The following is a 21,599-nucleotide window of genomic DNA, read 5'->3' as shown; positions in this document are numbered from 1 at the left end:
AAAATGATGTGCTCTTTAAATTCTATTTTTCATTTCAAATCTAGTCCAAGAGGAAAGTACTGTAGAGCTGCCGACAAGCATATAACTGCAGCATCACTGATAGACAGTCCCTTTGGTCAAGGGAAGATTGCAATGCCAAATGATTGCTGATATTCCAACCAATTCAAGCCTCTCAGACTGGAGTTTTGTTCTGGGCCTTGCCTGAGGCTCTGACCGAGGCAGCATTTGTTCCATGCGGCCATCACGTGTGGAATTAAACTGTCTCCTCTGGAGCTGTGTGAGATTAGCACGACTTTGCCTCAAAGCTTCCTGTTGCTATGGATGTAATACTGGGATGTTAATGCCATTTCAAAACCTTTAACTGTCCCAGATTAGAGCTGCTCTGCCATTCAAGAATTGTTAACCTGATGGATCCTCTTACACAAAATTGTTAAACTGTGAAGAATGGTACTTAGTTGAGCGAGTCAACCACTGTTTTTTCTGAAATAGTGAGGACTCTGGAAACATGAATGCGCTTCATTAAAGGGGCCGTCGGCTGGCCTGATGGTTTTCTTCAAGTTATTCTCAGGCATCTATCCCAGTCCACTCCTGTAATTTTTTGACAAGCTTCTACTTTGTCCTGTCTTCTTCACATCTATTTAAGTGTTAAAAAACTATCAGATTGGAAAAGCAGCACACGAACTACTAAATGTCAGGAAGACAGATGTTTAGTAAGTCATGCAAATATGACAGATCAGGGCTTTACACAGTGATTTTTATCTTTCCAATAGTGGCCTTGCGCATCAGTCCTCTCAGGGTTAAGGGTGCTCCTGCTCAGTCGCTGAATCGTATCCGACTGACTCTCTGCGGCCCCGCGGGCTGTAGCCCACCAGGCTCTTCTGTCCCTGGGCTTTCCCAGGCAAGAATACTGGAGTGGGTTGCCATTTCCTCCTCCAGGGGATCTTCCTGACCCAGGGATCGAGCCCCCATCTCCTCCACTGGCAGGCGGATTCTTTACTACTAAGCCACCAAGAAGCCCCGGTGTTAAGGTACCACCACAAAGAAAGCTGTAACAGGAGAGCTGGATAGAGCAGTTCCCCATGGCCATGGAATTCTGACTTCAGACACTTACCCTTGCTTGGAAATATATCGTGCTGAACGGAATTTTCACACAACCCAGCCAGTGTCTCTCAATACGAGTGTGGATTCCACTTCCTCTTTCACGGTCGTCCTAAAGGAGGGGTGGGAAGTCATAACTGTTTAACAACTCCAGACAGTCATTTAATAAGTAACTCGACAGCAGGAAAGCAGCAGGATTTTAGCGGAAAGCACAGTAGGTTTAGGTTAAACAGATATAAGTCACATTCTTGTTGAGACACATTTTAATAGTTATGTAAAACCCAGGAAAGTCATTTAACCTCTCTGGACCTCAGTTTCCTCAGTAAATTGGGAGTTTAACAGTCTACTTTGGGGACTTCCCTGGTGGTCCAGTGGGTATGATTCTGCACTTCCAAAACAGGGGGCCCAGGTTCAATCCTGGTCAGGGGACTAGCTCCCACATGCCACAACTAAGACCCAGTGTGGCCAACTGAATAAATAAATATTTAAAAAAAGAAAACAAAACAACAAAAATGATAATCTATTTCACAGGGTTATTTTAGAATTAAGACAATGTGCTTATAAAGAACTAAGGCAACGTGCTAATAAAGAATTAGCACAATTCCTGGATCATAGCAGACACTCAAATTGAAACTAAAATGGCTGGTTCTCAGGCTTCCCTGGTGGCGCAGTGGTTAAAAATCCGCCTGCCAGCAGGAGACACGGGTTTGATCTCTGGTCCCGGAAGATCCCACATGCCACATGCCGTGGAGAACTAAGCCCACACGCCCTGGAGCCGGTGATCCGAAACGAGAGAAGCCACAGCACTGAGACCTCGCACTGCGACCAGAGAAAGCCCGCGGAGAAGCAGAGACCCAGCCCAGCCAAAGGTAAAGCGGCACAATCATTTTTTTAAAAAAGCTGTTTCTCTTCCTCCCTCCTCCCATTCCTCATTCACATGTCAGGTTTCAAACATCCCGAATTTGGGGACCTATGGTACTGAGGGCGGGCTGCCCCCAGATTTGCCCAAGTGGCATATTGATTATTTTGAATTCAAGTTACTTGAAAAACAGCTGGTGCAAGAACACCCAGACCCTCCTTTGTCTCCAGTCTCCAGAAAGCAGGAAATAACCTGCCCCCTATCCCCACCCCAACCCCGGGGAAAGGTACCTTCCCTGCAACTTGCCAAGAGAGATACCTTTTCACCAGAGAGGGACTCCAGGGCCGGGGAGGCTGCACAAATGCACCTTGTTAGCCTTTACTAATTTACCACATTGAATCCAAACATCCTTATCTTGTTAACTCCCCACATCTTTATCATTTCTTTGTCTAAAAAGTATAAAAGCTGTCTGCCTTGGTCACTTCCTAGATACTATATCTTATGAGACTTATGTATGCACAAAATTAAAAGTTGGTTTCTTTTCCCCCTGTTACTCTGTCTTGTGACAGCTTAATTATCAGACCAGCTAACAGAGCCCACAAGAATAAGGGCCTCCCTGACAGGCCTTGCACGGTGGGTAGAGGATATGAAAACAAGTACAGACATTTTCCTCAAAAACGTGAGCTCACCTCTAGGACGTCATACAGCACTTCATCAAAGATGCTGATGAACACGTCATCTTTCACTGACTGCAGGCTGGTGGTGCTGTAATCCCCGTTGGGGGCCCTGAAATGCACACTACAATCAGAGAACATGAAAGGAGCAAAAGAGAACTGATGAGCACTCAAATGTCCAACCAGGACAAACACCTGAATACGAGCAAAGAAATGAGGACTAATGGCAGTTCTTTCAATTAAAGGATTCTTCCCCCACGGGGACCCTACAGCGTGGTGTCCGACTCTTTGTGACCTCACGGACTGGAGCCTGCCAGGCTCCTCTGTCCATGGGATTTCCCAGGCAAGAATACTGGAGTGGGTTGCCAATTCCTCCTCCAGGGGATCTTCCCCACCCAGGGATTGAACCCGTGCCTCCTGCATTGGCTGGCGAGTTCTTTACCGCTGAGCCTCCAGGGAAGCCCAGTCCCACCAGTTAACCAAGGCTGAGGTGAGGTTCATCTGCTACATCAGCTGCTCTGAGTTTTGCCAGGCCTGGCCAGAGCAGGCCTCTCCGTGGCATGGCTCCAAACTGGGCCACTGCATCTGCTTGGTTGAGCACTGACCTTGAACTTTGCTCATTCTTTTTTGCTTATACTGTGTAGAAAAGTGGTATCTATTTCTCTCTCTCTCTCTTTTTTTTCCTGTTTGTCTTCTGACTTAACTAGTTCTGTTTCCAAGGCAGCTCAGTTGGTAAAGAAACAACTCAAAATGCAGGAGACCACCTGCAATGAAGGAGATTTGGGTTTGAAATTACTTAAGGCTCCCAGAGCTGGGGAGATAGGGAAGAAAAGAAAATCAGTGTAGGGCCTATGGGTTCAAGGGAGTGGAAAGCTTGGGCTCTAAGGAACCAGAGCCTGGAGTGGAGTGGAGTATCCTAACAATGAGCCCACATTTCAAAAGCTGGACGTTTTCCCATTTTTTTCCCCCTTGATTGGAATCACTTGTGGTATGAGGAAAATATGCCTACCTAAATGGAAGTTCAAGTTCTTCATTCCAGCTGGGATTTGGTCCTTCTGCTGTAGTTGTATGGCAGATTGTTCGCTGAAATGAAACTTCTACAAAAGGACGTACTAAAACCTTAAAAAAAAAAAAAAAGAGAACATGTACAGTTTCTGTTTAGCTAGATTTTTTGTTATTGGTTTGTTTCAGTTTAGGATTGAAACCCTTTTCAGCTCACTAAATCCTGAGCAGAAACTGGAAGTTTGGAAATTTATGTATATACTTTTAATAAATTTCTATACTATTTTTTTTTTTAATCAAGAGAAAACAGTCTGTAACAGTTAGTAGAATTATTTTGTTCTGAGCAGAGGAAAAACATGATTCTAAATAGTATATTTCCAAAGAAAATGAGACAGAAAATGGATTATGAACTTTCTAGGCAATTCTTAAAAACATAAGGGGCAAGATTCTAAGCAGAGATCCAGCACTTGGGTATCTCACCTGGCCAAGGGGGTAGTCAGCGCTGTGGGCTGGGCTGTGTGTTGTTGGGGAAGCAGCGTGCTTTTCAGTGAAGGTCCTTGAAGATCTTGATGTCTGGTGGAATTTACTAGGAGGGAAAAATGAACAGAAGAAATAAATGACAGGGAAAGTCTAATTATGTTACTGATCAGACGGTTTCTCCAAAGATGTTTGGTGCTGATGGTTATCCTAGCAGACATTCTTGCGAAGCTTGTTTATGCCTTAGAAGTCTTTTCATATGCTCTGGTCCTCCCTATTCACCTAGTGACTACCAGAACCTTTCCAACATCCTCCCTTAGGTCTGCATGTCTGGCTGGAATAGAAGAAAGAGACCTTTTCTTTCTATGGTCTTGTGGGTGCCTTTCCCCCATAACAGAGCATCAGTTCCTTTCAGGTAGCAGAATCCTGAGCCTCCTAACCAGCCTGCCCTGCCTCCATCCAATTCAGGTCCTCTTTCTCTGTATGTTCTTTGAACCTTCATATTCCAGGAAGCTTGAGCTACACATCCTAGGTGAGACATCTCTCTCTGGTCCTGCCAGGCATCACTGGCAAAAGGTGGTCAGCGATTCCTAGCTCGAGTTAGGATCTACAAGTCTTATCCTCTTTCTCTTTTGAACTGCCATTCGTAAAGGAAGAAATGAAGGTCATGTCCACAGATCCTCTCCCAGACACCTTCCCCCTCATCCCAACAACCCACTTGCATATTTGTTTTGAATTTTCTGGTGTATCTAGTATTTCACATTCATTGGCAAAGTACACCTTGTCTCTTTCCACAAGACTGTCTTACCTTTTCACAGAAAGGGTTTCAGACAAACTACAAGACAAGGAAAGTGGAACATTCAACTCAACAGCTACCAGAGAAAACCTCTTCCTGTCTGGAACACTGTCAATTGCATTATTACACAAACATCTGTTTAGTACCTCCTGTACTTTAGCAATCTGTTAGACTCTGGGGCTGCAAAAGCAAATAAGATACACTTTAGCTTAGACTAGATAAACAAATAGTCATAATATAGTGGGGTATGTGTTAGACTAGAGGGCATGGGATATAAGAGAGCAGAGAGAGTACTGAAAGTCCTATTTAGTTTAGTTGTAAGGGGAGAGGCACATGTTTCAGAATCCAGAATACGCACCTTTGGGGTGTCTGCCCAGCTCTCCCCCACTTCTCTGAGGACTGTCCCCGTCTTCAGGGCTGGGCCCTGCGAACCTGCCCCTGAGTATCGGTAACTAGATGTGGATCAGCACCCGACCCGGGCCAGGACCTTCTGGGGAGCTGATGACTGGGGGTGGAGCCGGCGAGGGTGACTCACTTCCATCACACAAAGAATGAAGCAAATTCACACGGAAGCAAGAGAGACAAAGGGCCTTTGAAGACGCCACCTTAATCTTTGGTCTCCCACGTGGTTCCGCCGCATCTGTTTTCCTCTTGTTCCATGAGATATAGCCAACAAAACCCCTCTTTACCCTAACTTGACTGATTTGGTTCTGTCATGCTGTGCTGTGCGTCTGACTCTCTGTAGTCCAGGGACTGTAGCTCACCAGGCTCCTCTGTCCAGGGGATTCTCCAGGCAAGAAGACAGGCGTGGGTTGCCATGACCCCTCCAGGGGTCTTGCATTGGCAGGCAGGTTCTTTACCTCTAGTGCCTCCTTGGTTCTGTTACTTGGAACTAATGGGGCCCTGACATCATCAAGAATGCCCTCCCTCACCCCCATCCCTCCCCTCAGCCCCCACAGAGCAACAACTCCATTAATGATGAGAGTGAACACACTGTGAAGAGGTGGGATCCTGCACCTCCCATCCCAGGCCAGCGAGGAGGGCTCTCACCTTGCTGTCGGCTTCCTCACCGGAATGTCGTAAGCCCGGATGATGTTCACCAGAAGCTTTATGTCTCCGTCGGACAGGTTTTGGGCTGTCACCTTCTTCCGGCCTTTTCTCCTTGGCCTCAGTGGTCGCTTTTGTTCCGCCAGCTTGAAAAGGCTCAGGCCCAAAATGCTAATGATTACAGAACAGAGTTAGGACTCTAGGGAAAAGAAAGATCGGGAAAGTTCACGAGACACCCCACACTCTGCCCTAAGGTCCCTCATGGGCCCCTGAGAAACTCTTTGTCTCTTTGAGGAGGGGTGGGAATTGTCAAGAGATTCTCCCAAGATGGGGCAGATCTACTGCATACATGATGAACGCACGTTTTAGCAGCTTCTGGTCCGAGGCAGATAACGCAGGCTCTGGGCCCCACCCTGCACCTCCTGCTCGCCCTCTGCCTGGCTCATTGCCCAGCCCCTCAAACGTGGCCTGAGCTCGCCAACTGTCCGCTTTTGCTCCTGCCAATCCTGCGACACCAAGTGCTTCCTTCCACCTTCCTCGTTGACCCACTTCATTGCAGCTCTACCGCTTTCCAGGGCCCATATTTCCAGGCCAGTGCGTCCTGCTCACCTTGGGCAAATCATTTCACCTCTTGCCATCTCTGTTTCATCATCTGTAAAATGGAATATTAATACCTACCTCTCGGGGTTGTTGAGAGGACTAAGCGAGGAGCGTACACAAAGCCCCTGAGTACGGGTCTAGCATTAGCAGGTGCCCTCACACAGTGACTGTTGGGATGATGACAATGGTCATGACGCCATGGTGATTATGCTGGAGAAAGGAGGGGATGGAGACAGGAGGAAGGCAGGGGAGGGGGGCCAGGGGGATCTCTCTACCTCTCTATGTCTCTGCCTCTCACTGAACACTTCCTGGAAGGCGAAAGCAACACAGTCTATGAATCAGAAGGGCCAGGGAACAGAGAGTTTAATTCTGCCCCAGAGTCTAAAGAGAGCACAGCAGAGACTTTGTATCCAGAAGCTGATGTGAATGGCTAAGCTCGACAGCCACAGAGCAATGCCAGCTGTGCAGAGCTGGCCTCAGGCTGGCAACGCTCATGCTGCTCTTCTCTGTGAGTACAGAAGAGCAGGCTGGACTGGAGCCCTCCTTCCGAGAGACACGTGCCAGCCCAGGGAGATGACTCCCAAGGGACTCTCGGGAGCTGCGGTTCCGTGAGCCCCCCAGGGCCTTCTAATAGCACAGAGGAGCTACCATTTACCAGCACTGCTATGGTTCAAGCAGAGTGCTAGGGGCCTACGTATACTCTTTCTAATCCTTACAAGGGTGTTACCCCATTTTTCATACGAAGAAACTGGAGGCTCTGAGAGGTGACAGAATTTGCTGGAGGCTCCTAAATAGGAAGAGAGGGAGCTGGGGTTCAAGCTCAGATCACCCTGACTTGACAGCCCACCCCTTTCTTGGAATATCTGCATATATCTTTTCATTAACTCATTTGGGACAAGAATAAGCACGTTATATAACAATGTGATGTAAAATTGTGAAGAATAACTATCTTTCCCCAAACCAAGAGTGTGAGGAGAGTGACACTATTTTACATTTTTGCAAATGTCTTTTTTGGTTTACCGTACATTTTAATTTTAGAATTTTAATGAGATATAGTTGACATATAACACTGTATAAGTTCAAGGTGCACAGTAGATTCATTTGATACATTAACATATGGCATTATGGTTACCACCATAGGTAGTATTAGCCAACACCTCTATCTGTCACTTTAGGTAATTATTGTTTTTTTTTTGTGTGTGTGTGGTGCGAACAATTAAGATCCAGTCTCTTAGCACCCTTGAAGTTTATATTGTTGACAATAATCACTGTGCTGTGCCTTAGATCTCCAGGACTTATCTACTGGTTGCAGGCTTATACCCTTCTACCCTTAAATATCCCCCCAGTCCCCCCTGCCCCCAGTCCCTTGTGACCAACAGTCTAGTCTCTGTTCTTATTAGTTTGGCTCTTTTAGATTCCACATATAAGTGAGAATCCCAGAGATCTTATCTTTCTCTGACTCATCCTATTTAACAGAATGCCCTCAAAAGTCCATCCACGCTCTCACAAATTATAGCCCATCTCTGCCAGGACGCCTGCCTAACCCAGACTTGGGAACCTCAGAGAAAAACCTTTGCCAGGAGGTTGTAACAAAGCATATCCCTTCTTTCCTCAATACTTGCTTCCTCCCCAAGGGATATCTCCTGTCACAAGACTTAGCTGTCCCCTTAGTCAGCATGAGAACATCTTGGTGGCTGGGACCATTATATACAGAAATATCTTAATCTAAAGCCAAGAACAAACCAAAATGAAAAGAAGAAAGAACATACCCTGAGCCTTCAGAACTTAATGCAGAAAAGTAAAGCAGAAAAAAGAAAAAGAAAGAAAAGAAATGGAAAAACAGCATGAAAAATCATCATCTATTCTAAAGTGTAATTTTCATGATTGAAAAAGAAAACATTTAATGATTGGACTGTGGGCCTGGAATAGAGAGGACTTCCCTGGTGGCTCAGACGGTAAAGTGTCTGCCTACAGGGAGACCCGGCTTCAATCCCTGGTTCAGGAAGATCTCCTGGAGAAGGAAATGGCAACCCACCCCAGTATTCTTGCCTGGAAAGTCCCATGAACGGTGGAACCTGTTAGGCTACAGTCCATGGGGTGGCAAAGTGTCAGATACGACTGAGCGACTTCACTTTCACTTTGCATGAATTTTCTGTGGGCACAGCCTCCCTTCTCTATGAGGATGGAGGCAAAGCCAGGAAAAGGGGCTCCCACGGACTGTGCCAGTTTTTTGTCTCCTTGCCAACGGAGTGGCAGAGAGGAAGTCCATGCCTAGGAAACAACCTTTTCAGGAGACCATCAGTCGTGTCCAACGACTTTGCGACATATGTCCAAAGACTTTTTGTGACTTTGCGCAAAAACTCTTTGCAACCCCATGGATTATGCAGTCTACGAAATTCTCCAGGCCAGAATGCTGGAGTGGGTAGACTTTCCCTTCTCCAGGGAGCTTCCCAACCCAGGGATCTAACTGAGGTCTCCCACATTGTAGGCAGATTCTTTACCAGCTGAGCCACCAGGGAAACCCTTTCAGGAGACCAAGAGATTTAGCCTCAGGAAGGGTCATGAAGTCAATGGACTGTGCAAGCCCACCAATATAGAAAGTTCTTTTTCATCTTTCGTGTGTCCGCCTTGACTTGAGACCATTTGAGGATTATTCTAAATGATAGGGAAATGATGTAGCAAACAAATAGGGTCAATTCCCAACTTCTCTGTAAATATCCATTTTCCCCTGCTGCCCACCCATCACCAAACACAGGGCAGCTCTGTGCCTCCCAGCAGTGGTGCTGGAACCAGGCCTCTCCCTGCCACTCAGAATCTCAGTGGGATAATTCTCGGCCACCCCACTGCCCTGTGACGGGGGAGTGAGGGAGACCTTGGCCCAGGAAGGTGATGAAGGCAGGAGGATGATGTGCTGGAAAGGATGCTGTCACATTTCACATGACTGGAATGGGAAGATGGCCAAGGCTGGGGAAGTGCCCTTGGGGGTGGTGGGAGGTGAGATGGGGTCCACTGGAATGTGATGGAGAGGGTCTCGTGATACTCGTGCTAACAGAATCCCCGCCCCCTCAGCCCCAAATGTGACATCAGGCGTTCAGCAGGCTTTACCAGTTTCCAGGACTGTTAGGGGGCCAAATGCATACCATACACTGATAGAAATCTTACGTTTACAGGGAATATTTAATATAATACAATACAAATAATTTTTTACAAGAAATAACAAAAAGATTTTTTTTTTTTACCTGATATTGGGAACTTCTTCTTCTACTACCAAATCCGAAAGAAGAAAATGGTGTTTCGCAATGAGGAAACGATTTATCACTGATTCTCTAACCTGAGGGAGAGAAAGACGTTTTATGTGAATGTTCTAGTTTGCTGAACTGCACCATTCTCTGCTTGAATGTCACCGCGGTGTGGTGGCACTGTCACAGTCCATCACAGCTCTGACCCCTTCCTACGGTAAATCAACCAACTGTCCTCGCTAATGTAAGCTCCCTAAGGCAGGGGTGTCTCTTTTGCTCACTGCTATATTCTCAGGATCCGGACAAATTCCTGCAGAAAATTTAGCTGAATGAATGAAGACTCTTTGGAAAAGACCCTGATGCTGGGAAAGACTGAAGGCAGAAGGAGAAGAGGGTGACAAAGGATGAGATAGTTGGATGTCATCACCAATTCAATGGACAGGAACTTGAGCAAACTCCGGGAGATGGTGAGGGACGGGGAGGCCTGGCGTGCTGCAGTCCATGGTATCGGAAAAAGTCAGACACAACTTGGCAACTGAACAACAACAAAAATGAATGAACAACTGCAGAAGATAGGACCTGTCCTGAAACACAGGAGGGCTTCCCTGGTGGCTCAGACTGTAAGGAATCTGCCTGCAGCGCAGGAGCCCTGGGGTTAACCCCTGGGTCGGGAAGATCCCCTGGAGAAGGGAATGGATATTCACTCTGGTATTCTTGCCTTGAAAGTTCCATAGACAGAGGAGCCTGGCAGGCTACAGTCCATGGGGTCACAAAGAGTCGGACACAACTGAGGGACTAGAGCTTTCACCTTTGGGCTTCCCTGGTGTGCCAAACAGCGAAGAATCTGCATGCAATGCAGGAGACCTGGGTTTGACCCCTGGGTCAGGAAGATCCCCTGGAGAGTGGAATCGATACCCATTCCAATATTCTTGCCTGGAGGAATCCTGGAGGATTCCAGGGACAGAAGAACTTGGCAGGCTCGAGTTCACGGGGTCACAATGAGTTGGACACAACTGAGTGACTAACACACTTCGAAGCACACACACTTCAGAACTGATTAAGTTCTTCCCCTATTCAGACTGACTCAGTTCCTGATTATTTTTTAAATGGAGGCTCTCTTAAATGTCATAAATTATTTTTTTATACAAAGCCTCAGTTCAGTTCAGTTCAGTTCAGTCGCTCAGTTGTGTCCAACTCTTTGTGACCCCATGAATTGCAGCACGCCAGGCCTCCCTGTCCATCACCAACTCCTGGAGTTCACTCAGACTCACGTCCATGGAGTCAGTGATGCCATCAGGCCATCTCATCCTCTGTCGTCCCCTTCTCCTCCTGCCCCCAATCCCTCCCAGCATCAGAGTCTTTTCCAATGAGTCAACTCTTCTCATGAGGTGGCCAAAGTACTGGAGTTTCAGCTTTAGCATCATTCCTTCCAAAGAAATCCCAGGGCTGATCTTCAGAATGACAGGGTAGATTAACTGGCTGTAGATTAACTGGTAGTCATTGTAGCATTTCTTACAAGTTAAATTAATTAAAGGAAGGACAAAAGAATATTTTGATTTTCTAGTGCAGAAGGGCAGTGAGTATGTGGTTTATAAAACTTTTTTATTACAAAGGTAATAAGATGCACACATTCATATGGTAATTCTATATTTATTTAGTCTTCCAAGGCAATAGAAATAAAAACAAAAGTAAGCAAATGGGATCTAATCAAATTTGCAAGTTTTTGCACAGCAAACAATTCAAATTTTTTTTTTAAAATCATGATTTAGAAAGTAAGTGCCTTGTAATCATACCCCTCAAGATAACCACTGATAATAAACTGAGGCAAATCCTAGTGGGTTCAGTGTTTCATCATTGAATACATTCCCTTCGGTGCCTGAGCTAGTTCAAATTGGACTTTTTATCACTTATAATCATGAATCCAAGCTAATACAAAGGAGAACCAAGTAACTATGTTACAAAGATGAAGATAGTTGCTAATCAGTTTTATATCTGTGATTATGAGAAGGGCTTCCTTGGTGACTCAGTGGTAAAGAACCCACTTGCCAATGTAGGTGTGGGTTTGATCCCTGGGTTGGGAAGATCCCCTGGAGAAGGAAATGGCAACCCACTCCAGTATTCGTGCCTGAAAAATCCCATGGACAGAGGATCCTGGCAAGCCATAAAGGATTGCAGACTACTATAGGATAAGCGACTTTATGTCTAGTCTTAAAAGGAAGAGAGAGGTTATTCATGTTGCCATTGTGACGCTAGAATTTTGCAGTTTAGAATATTCTTTGAGGGACTCCCTAACAAGGAGATGGCAACCCACTCCAGTTATTCTTGCCTGGGAAATCCCATGGACAGAGCAGCCTGGTGGGCTACAGTCTATAGGGTTGTGATAGAGTCGAACATGACTAAGGAGGAAAACAACAAGGATTATGAGAAAATAAGCCGACAAGGGTTGAGGATAGAGACCTCCCTTCTCCAACATCAGGATGCTGCTTGTTTGTCCCCTACGAGGACTGTTTGAAATGATTTTCCTTACCTGCTGGAGGTACTTTGCTACTGTGGCCCTGTGGGAATCTATGTGGTCCTTGGTTTCGATTACATTTCTGTCTTGTAACCGTTTCTCATAGTCCTAAAATTAAAAGGAAACAATACTTCTATGACTTTAAAATACTGGTACTCTCATGCCTTTTTTGAGATTGGGCTTTCCTGGTGGCTCAGACAGTAAAGAATCTGTCTACAATGCAGGGGACCAGGGTTTAATTCCTGGGTCGGGAAGATCCCCTGGAGAAAGGCATGGCAACCCACTCCAGTATTCTTGCCTGGAAAATTCCATGGACAGAGGAACCTGGTGGCTACAGTCCAGATTCGAGATTATTCGTCATGTGTAGTTTAAGTCGCAAATTGTGGTTCTAAATCTTCCTTCTAATTCCCCCTGAACTTCAGGTTCAGAGTTGGCCTTTGATGCAGCATCCAGGATTTGGAAACAGTAGATTGAACTGCTTTACAAGTAGTTACAGGTTACAATGCTTTTTAAAAGTTTTTTTTTTTTTTTAATTGGAGTATACTTGCTTTGCAGTTTGTGTTGGTTTCTGCTGTACAACAATGTGAACCAGCTATCTGTACGCATATATCCCCTCCCTTTTGAGCCCTCCCCCCACCCACATCTCACCCTTCCAGGTCATCACGGAGCATCAGACTGTTTCCTGTTCTTTATAGCAGCTTCCCATTAGCTATCTGCTCTCTCAATTCGCCCCACCGTCTCCTTCCCCCTCTGTGTCCAAAGCCCATTCTCTAGGTCTGCGTCTCTATTCCTGCCCTGCAAGTAGGTTCGTCAGTACCATTTTTCTAAATTCCTTGTAGAGTACACGGTATTTGTTTTTCACAAGTTACAGAGTTCACGCAGAAAGAAATTGAGGCCATAGAGATAATCGAGTCACTGTAAATCAAGATACTAAGCTCACCCAAATGACTTAGCCAAAGCCCCTGCTTAATGTTTGTCTTTCTATTTCAAGTAAATACAAAAAGAGTAACTAACATCTTACTTGTTAGTAACTGGTTGCAGTTGACCTGAGTCACCTACTTGGAGGAGAGTAGTGGGTGCCTTTGGCTTTCTCTTCCTAGGCAGCTGTACTTTCCTCTCTTTTTCTATCAAGAAGATTCTATGTGGGCCCCAGAAAGCTGCCATGATCTGCTTCAGTCCTTCTCTGGTCATAGCTAATGCCCAGGGTGGCCCCTAACCCAGCCTGGGTGGCTCCTAACCCAGCCTGGGTGGCCCCTAACTCAGCCTGGGTGGCCCCTAACCTAGCCTAGGTGGCTCAAGAGCTGTCTTCAAGATGGTTTTCTTTTAAAAAAAAAAATATTTACTATTTGGCTGCATAAAAAATATTTATTTATTATCAAGTCTTAGTTACAAAACATGGGGTCTTTGGTTTGGCATGTGAGATCTCAGTTCCCCTACCAGGAAGCAAACCCTCATCCCCTGCCTTGCAATGGAGATTCTTATCCACTGGACACCAGGGAAGACCCTGTCCCCAAGATTGTTAGACTCGGGACAAGGGGACACACCTCCCCCTCCTGGCTGAGGCTCCTAGGTGTGAACTTGGGTGATACTGTTGGCCAAGTGATCAAGCAGAGAAATCTGTCTGCAATGGGGAAAAATGAAGCCACCATACTATGTGAAGCCCCCACAGGAAGGAGAAGGAGCCTGGCACTCCTTGGGTGGCTCTGAGGGGCAGACGGGCTCCTGTCATTCAGATGTCTTAGACGCTTAACTCAATTTTGTGATTTCATCATCTCATAAACTCCTCCGATACAGGAGCTGGTTCAAATTTTTATCACTTACAATCATAAGTCCAAACTGATACGAAGAAGAACCAAGTAACCAAAAACATCTCTCCAAGAATAATTTCTGCATGAAAAATCATACTGCTTTTGATCAAAGACCTAAATGTAAGGCCACACGCTATAAAACTCTTAGAGGAAAATGTAAAGCAGAATACTCTGATATAAACTGCAGCAATATCTTTTGGGATCCACCTCCTAGAGTAATGGCAGTGAAAACAAACCAACAAGTCATACTGATATTAATTTCTAGTGGCTATGTCTTTACCTCATCAAACATAAACTTGTCCAGCTTTCCCTGGCCCACCCCCCTACACAGGCCTGTTCCCTGTAACTCCTCAAAGGCTCCCTGCCCCACTCCAAGCTCCCCCAACGCTTTCTGTCTCCAGCTGCCTGCAGCATCCTGACCAGACCTGTTCCCCACTTCCTACCCCTTCACCCAGGCTGTTCAAATCCTACCCATCTATCTTCCAAGCAGTGCTTACCACTGTGCTTTGTGCTTAGTAAATACTTATTGGGTTAAAATGGCATTGAGGGATTTCCCTGGTGGTCCAGTGGTTAAGAATCTGCCTTGCAATGAAGGTGACCAGGGATTGAACCCTGGTCGGGAAACTAAGATCCCACATGTGAGCCACTAAGCCCGCAAGCCACAACTAGAGAGTATGTGCTGTGCAAGGAAAGATACCTCGTGATGCAACAAAGATCCTGCGGGCGGCAACGAAGACCCGACGCAGCCATTTAAGTAAATAAATTAATTTGAAAAAAAGGGCATCGAATTCCTGACTAAGTCAGGCAGCACTGTTTGCCACACTAACACTGAAGAGATTCTTCAGCCCTATGACACTAATTTTTGCTAGTTTAGATGTCAGTAGACTGAGACAAAGAGATGATTTAAACATTGGATTCAAGAAAAATAATGAAAAGGCTATGTAAAGTGCGATAAAGAAGAAACCAACATTGCTACTGAGAGCACCACAAGGACACCTACATGTATATAATAGTATACAAAATGGCACAGTACATATTTCATTGTTTTACTAATCCCTCTAAGGCAATCTCTTACCTGAAATACTTTTTCCATAATTTCTCGGTCATACAGTGGAATTTGTTTATAATGTCTGAACTCTGGCACCTCTTGGCTTCTAAGAAGAAGAAGCCTGAATCTTTTGGATCTATTTAATTCCTCATCCGAAACAAAGTTAAATTCCTGTTGTAGCTGTTCGAGTCGGAAGAAATCAGGGATGTAGGATTCACCACTGGTAGCAACCTATAAAAACCAGGAAATACAAAGCTGTAGGTGACAGGCAGATTTCACCCAAGGAAACTTGGCACTGAGCTTTTTGGGAATGATGTTGAATGTTGAACAGTTTTAGATGGATATGCTTGAAACATCCACTATTTCATTTAAAGAGAAAACACAGTCAAATATAATGGCAATGAGGGAGATGCTATTCTATTCACTGAATAGTTATTAAAAGTACCATAAATCATTTTTTCCAGAGAAATAAAAAGTAAACGGTTCATGTCTGGTATGCATGTTCCCCTAATAGGTGTTATGAAAATATAACAGACTGATAAAAATGAGTCAGTTATATCAGTGTGTTACCAAACGCCTTCTGCAAAAAATACACAGGAGACTCGGGTTCGATCCCTGGGTCAGAAAGATCCACTGGAGAAGGAAATGGCAACCCACTCAGTATTCTTGCCTGGGAAATCCCATGGACAGAGGAGCCTGGCAGGCTAGTCCATGGGGTCACAAAGAGTCAGGACTGAGTGGCTGAGCACAGAGCACTGCCAATAAGATTATCCACATACACAACATACACAAAATACATGTTTAAATGCATGTTTAAAACCTCGTAGCTCAGCTGGTAAAGACTCTGCCTACAGTGCAGGGGACCTGGGTTCGATCCCTGAGTCAGAAAGATCCCCTGAAGAAGGAAATGGCAACCCACTCCAGTATGCTTGCCTGGGGAGTCCCAAGGAGAGAGGAGCCTGGCGGGCTACAGTAAATGGGGTCGCAAGAGTCAGACACAACTTAGCAACTAAAACATTTTTAAAATCTAATTTTTAGACTATATCTAGGCACATAAATACAGGCCCCAGAGTCAGTCAGTCAGCTTCACTTGGCTCCACGGCCATGTTGTCATGTTCCTGGACGCCACTTTGTGGCCTTGGTTGTTAGGAAAAGTGAACCAGAGATGGACCCAGGCACCAGCATAGAAAGCACAGCTTCAGCAACCGCGAGAAGATGAGTTTGGCTGGGCTGCACTCTGCCCAGGTGTCCATTTGCTCCTCTGCTGGGAGCTTTGTCAGCTGCAGCCTTGACCTGCAGAGAGAGATTCTGGGAGCAGAGATCCGCTGGGGCTTTGCAATGGGAAAGGTGATCCTGCGGTGACAATCCTGGTTCATAAAAGAGACTAGTCAGGAAGGCAAGGATAAGGTGGTTGGATGGCGTGACCAACTCAATGGACATGAGCTTGAGTAAACTCTGGGAGATGGTGAAGGACAGGGAAGCCTGGCGTGCTGCAGTCCATGGGGTCGCCAAGAGTCTGACATGACGGAGCAACAGCAACAGGAAAGAAGCCCTGTGTTTTGTCCTTCTCTGGAAAGCAAATAGTTAAAAAGAAGAAACATCAAGGGGACCACGTGTTGAGTCACTCAGTTGTGTCCGACTCTGTGATCCCATGGTCCGTAGCCCTCCATGGGCTATGTCCCTCTGTCCGTAGGATTCTGCAGGCAAGAATACTGGAGTGGGTAGCCATTTCCTTCTCCAGGGCATCTTCCCAACCCAGGGATCGAAACTGCATCACTTATTTCTCCTGTATTGGGGTGTCTTCAGAAATGGAGGTTTTGCTCGTTTTCTGGTTGGACGATTAGATTACCATTCAGGGTTCCTCACCACTAGTGCCACTTTACTTTACCACTGGACTTCCCTGGTGTCAGCGGTAAAGCATCTGTCTACAATGCGGGAGACCTGGGTTCTATCCCTGGGTCGGGAAGATCCGCTGGAGAAGGAAATGGCAATCCACTCCAGTACTATTGCCTGGAAAATCCCATGGACAGAAGAGCCTGGTAGGCTACAGTCCAGGGGGTCACAAAGAGTCGGACATCACTGAGCCACTTCACTTTCACTCACCACTAGCGCCACCTGGGAAGCCCCGTAGCCTTAGCAGAACCTGGTGCTTCCCGCATGCTGAGTGTGGACAGCTAGAGCCTGACACCTGCAGCTCATTCCTTCCCAAGAACACCATGAGGGCACCATGGGCTTCGGACCACGTTTGTCTTGCTCACACAGTCTGTAGGTGGACAGCTAGAATTTAAACCTGTCATTCAACCCAGCCCTCACATTCTTACACACTCTGGCACAGGAGAATGTAGTGTGAAAGGGGACCTGTGTAAAAAGCCCTGCCCTTTCTGTGGTTTCCACGCTGGAGAAGTGGTGTGCGCCCACGCCTCTTGCCACGTTACCGAGATCAGCTGCATCAGGGGGCCGTTGCTGGGGTCGTTGGGGTCAAGCTTGGACTCTGCTGCCCACTTGGCCAACTTCTTCATGTCTGTCAGTCCTGACGTGCCGATGGAAGAGATGGCATCTGCTCTCTTCAAAGCGCTGAAAACAGAAGTTGATTCCTTGAGACAGGCTTCCTCACAGACAGAACAGTCTGCATCAGGACCACAGAACGGCAGGGTCAGCCCTGCTCTGTGAAGGAAAGTCTGATTGTAGGAAGGACTTCTGCCATTTTTCCTTACCTGATAGTTGCTATTAAATATGTTATAAGGGTAATAAAAAAGCATGAATGGTGGCAGAAAATATTTTCAAAGCATGTGTCTAATAAGGCGTAAAAACATCCAAAAAATATAAGGAGCTCATTCAACTCAATGGCGACAAAACAAATAATCTGATTAACAAATGGGCAAAGGATCTGAATGGACATATTTCCAAACACATACAAATGTCCAATGGACACATGAAAAGATGCTCAATCATCAGGGAAATGCAAATCAAAACCACAACAAAATGTCACCTCACACTTGTCAGAATGGCTGTCATAAAAGGCAAGCAGTAACAAGTGCTGGCAAGGGGGTGAGAGGGGAGTTCCTTGTGCACTGTTGGTGGGAACGTAAGTTGGTGCAGCAGAGGTGAAAAACAGTATGGAGGCTCAAGAAGTTAAAAGCAGAGCAAGCACATGCTCCTGCAATCTGACTTCTGGGGATACATCCAAAGCAAACAAAATCAGTGTCCTGGGGGGGGTCTCTGTACCCCGTGTTTCCTGCAGTATTAGTTATAACAGCCAAGACATGGAGACCACCCAGGTGTCTGTCAGTGGACACACGGATAAGTAAAATGTGATATGTGTGTGTGTATATATATATATATATATATAAAATTCAGTCATCAAAGAAGGAAATCCTGCCATTTGCAGCAACATGGATGGACACTGAGGCATTTTGCTAAGTGAGATGATCTCACTTTGACGTGGAATCTAAAATAACCAAACATGTAGAAACAGAGAAAAGACTGGTGGAGCCAGAGGTCAGGGGGGTGGATAAATGGATGAAGCCACTCCAGAGTACAAACTTCCAGTCGTAAGATGAATAACCTCTGGGACTCTAAGGTACAGCGTGGTGACCATAGCTGTTGCTGTTGTTCGGTCGCTCAGTCGTGTCTGTCTCTTTGCGACCCCATGGACTGCAGCACCCCAGGCTTCCCTGTCCTTCACCATCTCCCGGAGTTTGCTCACATCCATGTCCAGTGAGTCTGGTGATGCTATCTAACCATCTCATCCTCTGCCACCCCCTTCTCCTCCTGCCTTCAATCTATGTATGATTATGACTGTAGCTAATAATACTCTATTGTACACTTGTAAATTGCTAAGAGAGTAGATCTTAAAATTTCTCAGCCCAAGGGGGGGAAAAATCTGTAATTATGTGTGTCAATGGATGTTACCCAAACTTATTGTGAAAATCATTTTGCAACATCTAGAATATCAAATCATTATGTTGTACACCTTAAACGTATACAATTTTACATGTCAATGAGATCTCAGTACATCTGGGGGAGAAAGAAGCATAAATAGAAGGAATGCAAATGTGTCCCTGCATTTCTGCAACTGTGCCCAGCACACCAGTGTCCTGAGTCGCTGGATCCAGACCAGGGCACCTGGTGTAAGATGTCCCAAAGGTCCCACCTCCCAGGTAACTGGGGACCACCTGGGGCTGAGGCTAAAATAAAAGAGAAACAAACATTTATGCAACTAACTTAAGCCCCAACTTTGGACACGACTGAATTCCAAGGGGGCCAGGTTGAGCTGGGCCTTTATCGACAGGGCTGTGTCTCCCGTCACTCACACTGTTTTTCCTTCTCTCCCGAGGCACTGGAGCTTTAGCCTCAGCAGGAAACTCAGTGAGACAAAGTACAGGAGGCTTGTACTAAAGGCATAAACAAGCCTCCCCTGGAAAAGCTGCCAGGCTTCTGGCTGAGAAAGACCTTATTGTTACTATCCCATGGATACAGGTGTTTACATTGGAAGGAGAGGGCGTAAAGGGAACAAAACCAGCCCTGTTCCTCTGTTCTTCCACGTGTTGAAAATGACAGCCTGTGACTTGGAACGTATCTTCTTGATGATCAAGGTAAGTCCTTTTGGGACTTCCCTGGTGGTCCAGCGGTTAAGACTCCCTGCTCCCAAGGCAAGAGGCTTGGGTTCGATCCCTGAGCAGGGAACGAGATCCCATCACAACTAAGATCCTGCACACTGCAACGAGGACTTGGTGCAGCCAAATAAAAAAATTAAAGAAAAAAAAAAAAGGTCAGTCCTTTCATTTTATGGAGGCTGCTGAGGCCATGACAGCAAGATGATCCACTCAAGACACATCTACTGGGGAGCGACAGGAGCAAGACTGGAACCCAGGCGCCTCGCTCCACAGCGCAGGCTGCCTGGATGGGCATCAACCACTAAGAGGGGTGGCCCGTCCACCCGGAGTGAGTCCCTTCCTGCTGCTCTGAGTGAAACCGACAGCTAGCAATCAAGGAAGGGGACTGAGAATAGGGCCTTTCATATACCCAGAAGTTTCTACATCAGTCATATTTTACAGTGACCTCTGACTGAGGGCCAAATATATACAACTATATGCCATGCCAATATTCACTGGAAGGACTGAGGCTGCAGCTCCAATACTTTGGCTACCTGATGTGAAGAGCCGACTCATTGGAAAAGATCCTGATGCTCAGAAAGATTGAAGGCAGGAGGAGAAAAGGGCGGCAGAGGACGAGATGGTTGGATGGCATCACCAACCCAATGGACACAAATTTGAGCAAACTCCTGGAGATAGTGGAGGACAGGGGAGCCTGGTGAGCTGCAGTCCATGGGATCAAAGAGTGGGACTCGACTGACAGACTGAACAAGAACAACACGTACCATGTACTGTCCCCAACTGTAAAACTGTGAAAAGACTATTTCACAGGCTTACTGGTATCTGATGCTGACAAACATCCAATATTTGTCAGGATATTAAGATTTTAGTTCTTATCATAGGAACACACACACAAAAACCCCTGAAAATACTGGCACATAACAATAAAAGGAAAGACTGTAAGGCTGCGAGCCTTTTCCCCACTGAATCGTGCTAACGCCAATGCTGTCCTTGCTCATCAGCTGTTCCAGCCACACGTTACCTTCTGAATCCAATATTCTGCTGCGACAACGGAGGAATTAAAGGAATCCCATTTTCTCCAATGGCCCACGCCACGCTGTTGGACACTTTCCCCGAGGTCATTAGAATCAGTTGATTACCACCGTCAGCTTCAAATGAGAAGGGCACTCCTGAGGAAGCAGCAGATGAAAAAGGATGTTTAGCAAGAGGGAGTGAGCCCCATGCTACCGAGAAGGCAAAGCAGAGAGCAGACAAACGGGACAGAATGGGTGGGGGTAGGGGGCTGGAACACATATTCAAATCAACAACGTGGAACTTCAGGTGATAACACAGTGGGGCCCTCGGCTGTATCTCTGATAGCAGAGTGTAGCATCATGATGAGCGATGCACTCTGCACTGGGACCAGCTCATATATATTCTGCCACTTAACAGCTGTGTGACCATGGACAAATTGCCTAGCTTCTCTGAGCCTTATTTTCGCCATGTATAAAATGGAGACGATAATAATGAAAGTGAAAGTTGCTCAGTTGTGTCCTACTCTTTGCGACTGCCATGGAGTATGCAGTCCATGGAATTCTCCAGGCCCAGAGTACTGGAGTGGATAGCCTTTCCCTTTTCCAGCGTATCTTTCCGACCCAGGAAGTGAACTGGGGTCTCCTGCATTGCAGGCGGATTCTTTACCGACTGAGCTATTAGGGAAGCCCATACTATAATAATAATAATAATAGTACCTCCTTTTAAGGATTACTGTGAACACATCCTTCATTGATTCAGTAGATTCCTATTTGAGCCCCTACTTCACGGCAGGCACTATTCTAGTCACC

General features: G+C 46.1%; 1 protein-coding gene across 6 annotated transcripts in view; it reads right to left on the bottom strand.

Moving 5' to 3' along the window:
- Nucleotides 1-21,599, bottom strand: part of CC2D2A (coiled-coil and C2 domain containing 2A) — a 128,515-nt gene that overhangs the window by 25,554 nt on the left and 81,362 nt on the right. For all 6 annotated transcript variants that reach the window (XM_040237545.1, XM_040237546.1, XM_040237549.1 and 3 more), the window contains 10 exons: nt 20,798-20,945; nt 17,596-17,734; nt 15,188-15,391; nt 12,320-12,412; nt 9,793-9,884; nt 5,957-6,124; nt 4,114-4,219; nt 3,641-3,750; nt 2,647-2,743; nt 1,112-1,210 (listed from right to left, as the gene is read on the bottom strand). In XM_040237545.1, coding sequence (XP_040093479.1) covers nt 1,112-1,210; nt 2,647-2,743; nt 3,641-3,750; nt 4,114-4,219; nt 5,957-6,124; nt 9,793-9,884; nt 12,320-12,412; nt 15,188-15,391; nt 17,596-17,734; nt 20,798-20,945 — 1,256 coding nt within the window. The remainder of the gene's footprint in view (nt 1-1,111; nt 1,211-2,646; nt 2,744-3,640; nt 3,751-4,113; nt 4,220-5,956; nt 6,125-9,792; nt 9,885-12,319; nt 12,413-15,187; nt 15,392-17,595; nt 17,735-20,797; nt 20,946-21,599) is intronic.

Source organism: Oryx dammah, unplaced genomic scaffold (assembly GCF_014754425.2).
Source record: "Oryx dammah isolate SB20612 unplaced genomic scaffold, SCBI_Odam_1.1 HiC_scaffold_3, whole genome shotgun sequence".
NCBI classification, from domain to species: Eukaryota; Metazoa; Chordata; class Mammalia; order Artiodactyla; family Bovidae; genus Oryx; species Oryx dammah.
Note: the sequence above shows the minus strand (reverse complement) of the source record. Positions and strands in the feature narration are given on the sequence as shown.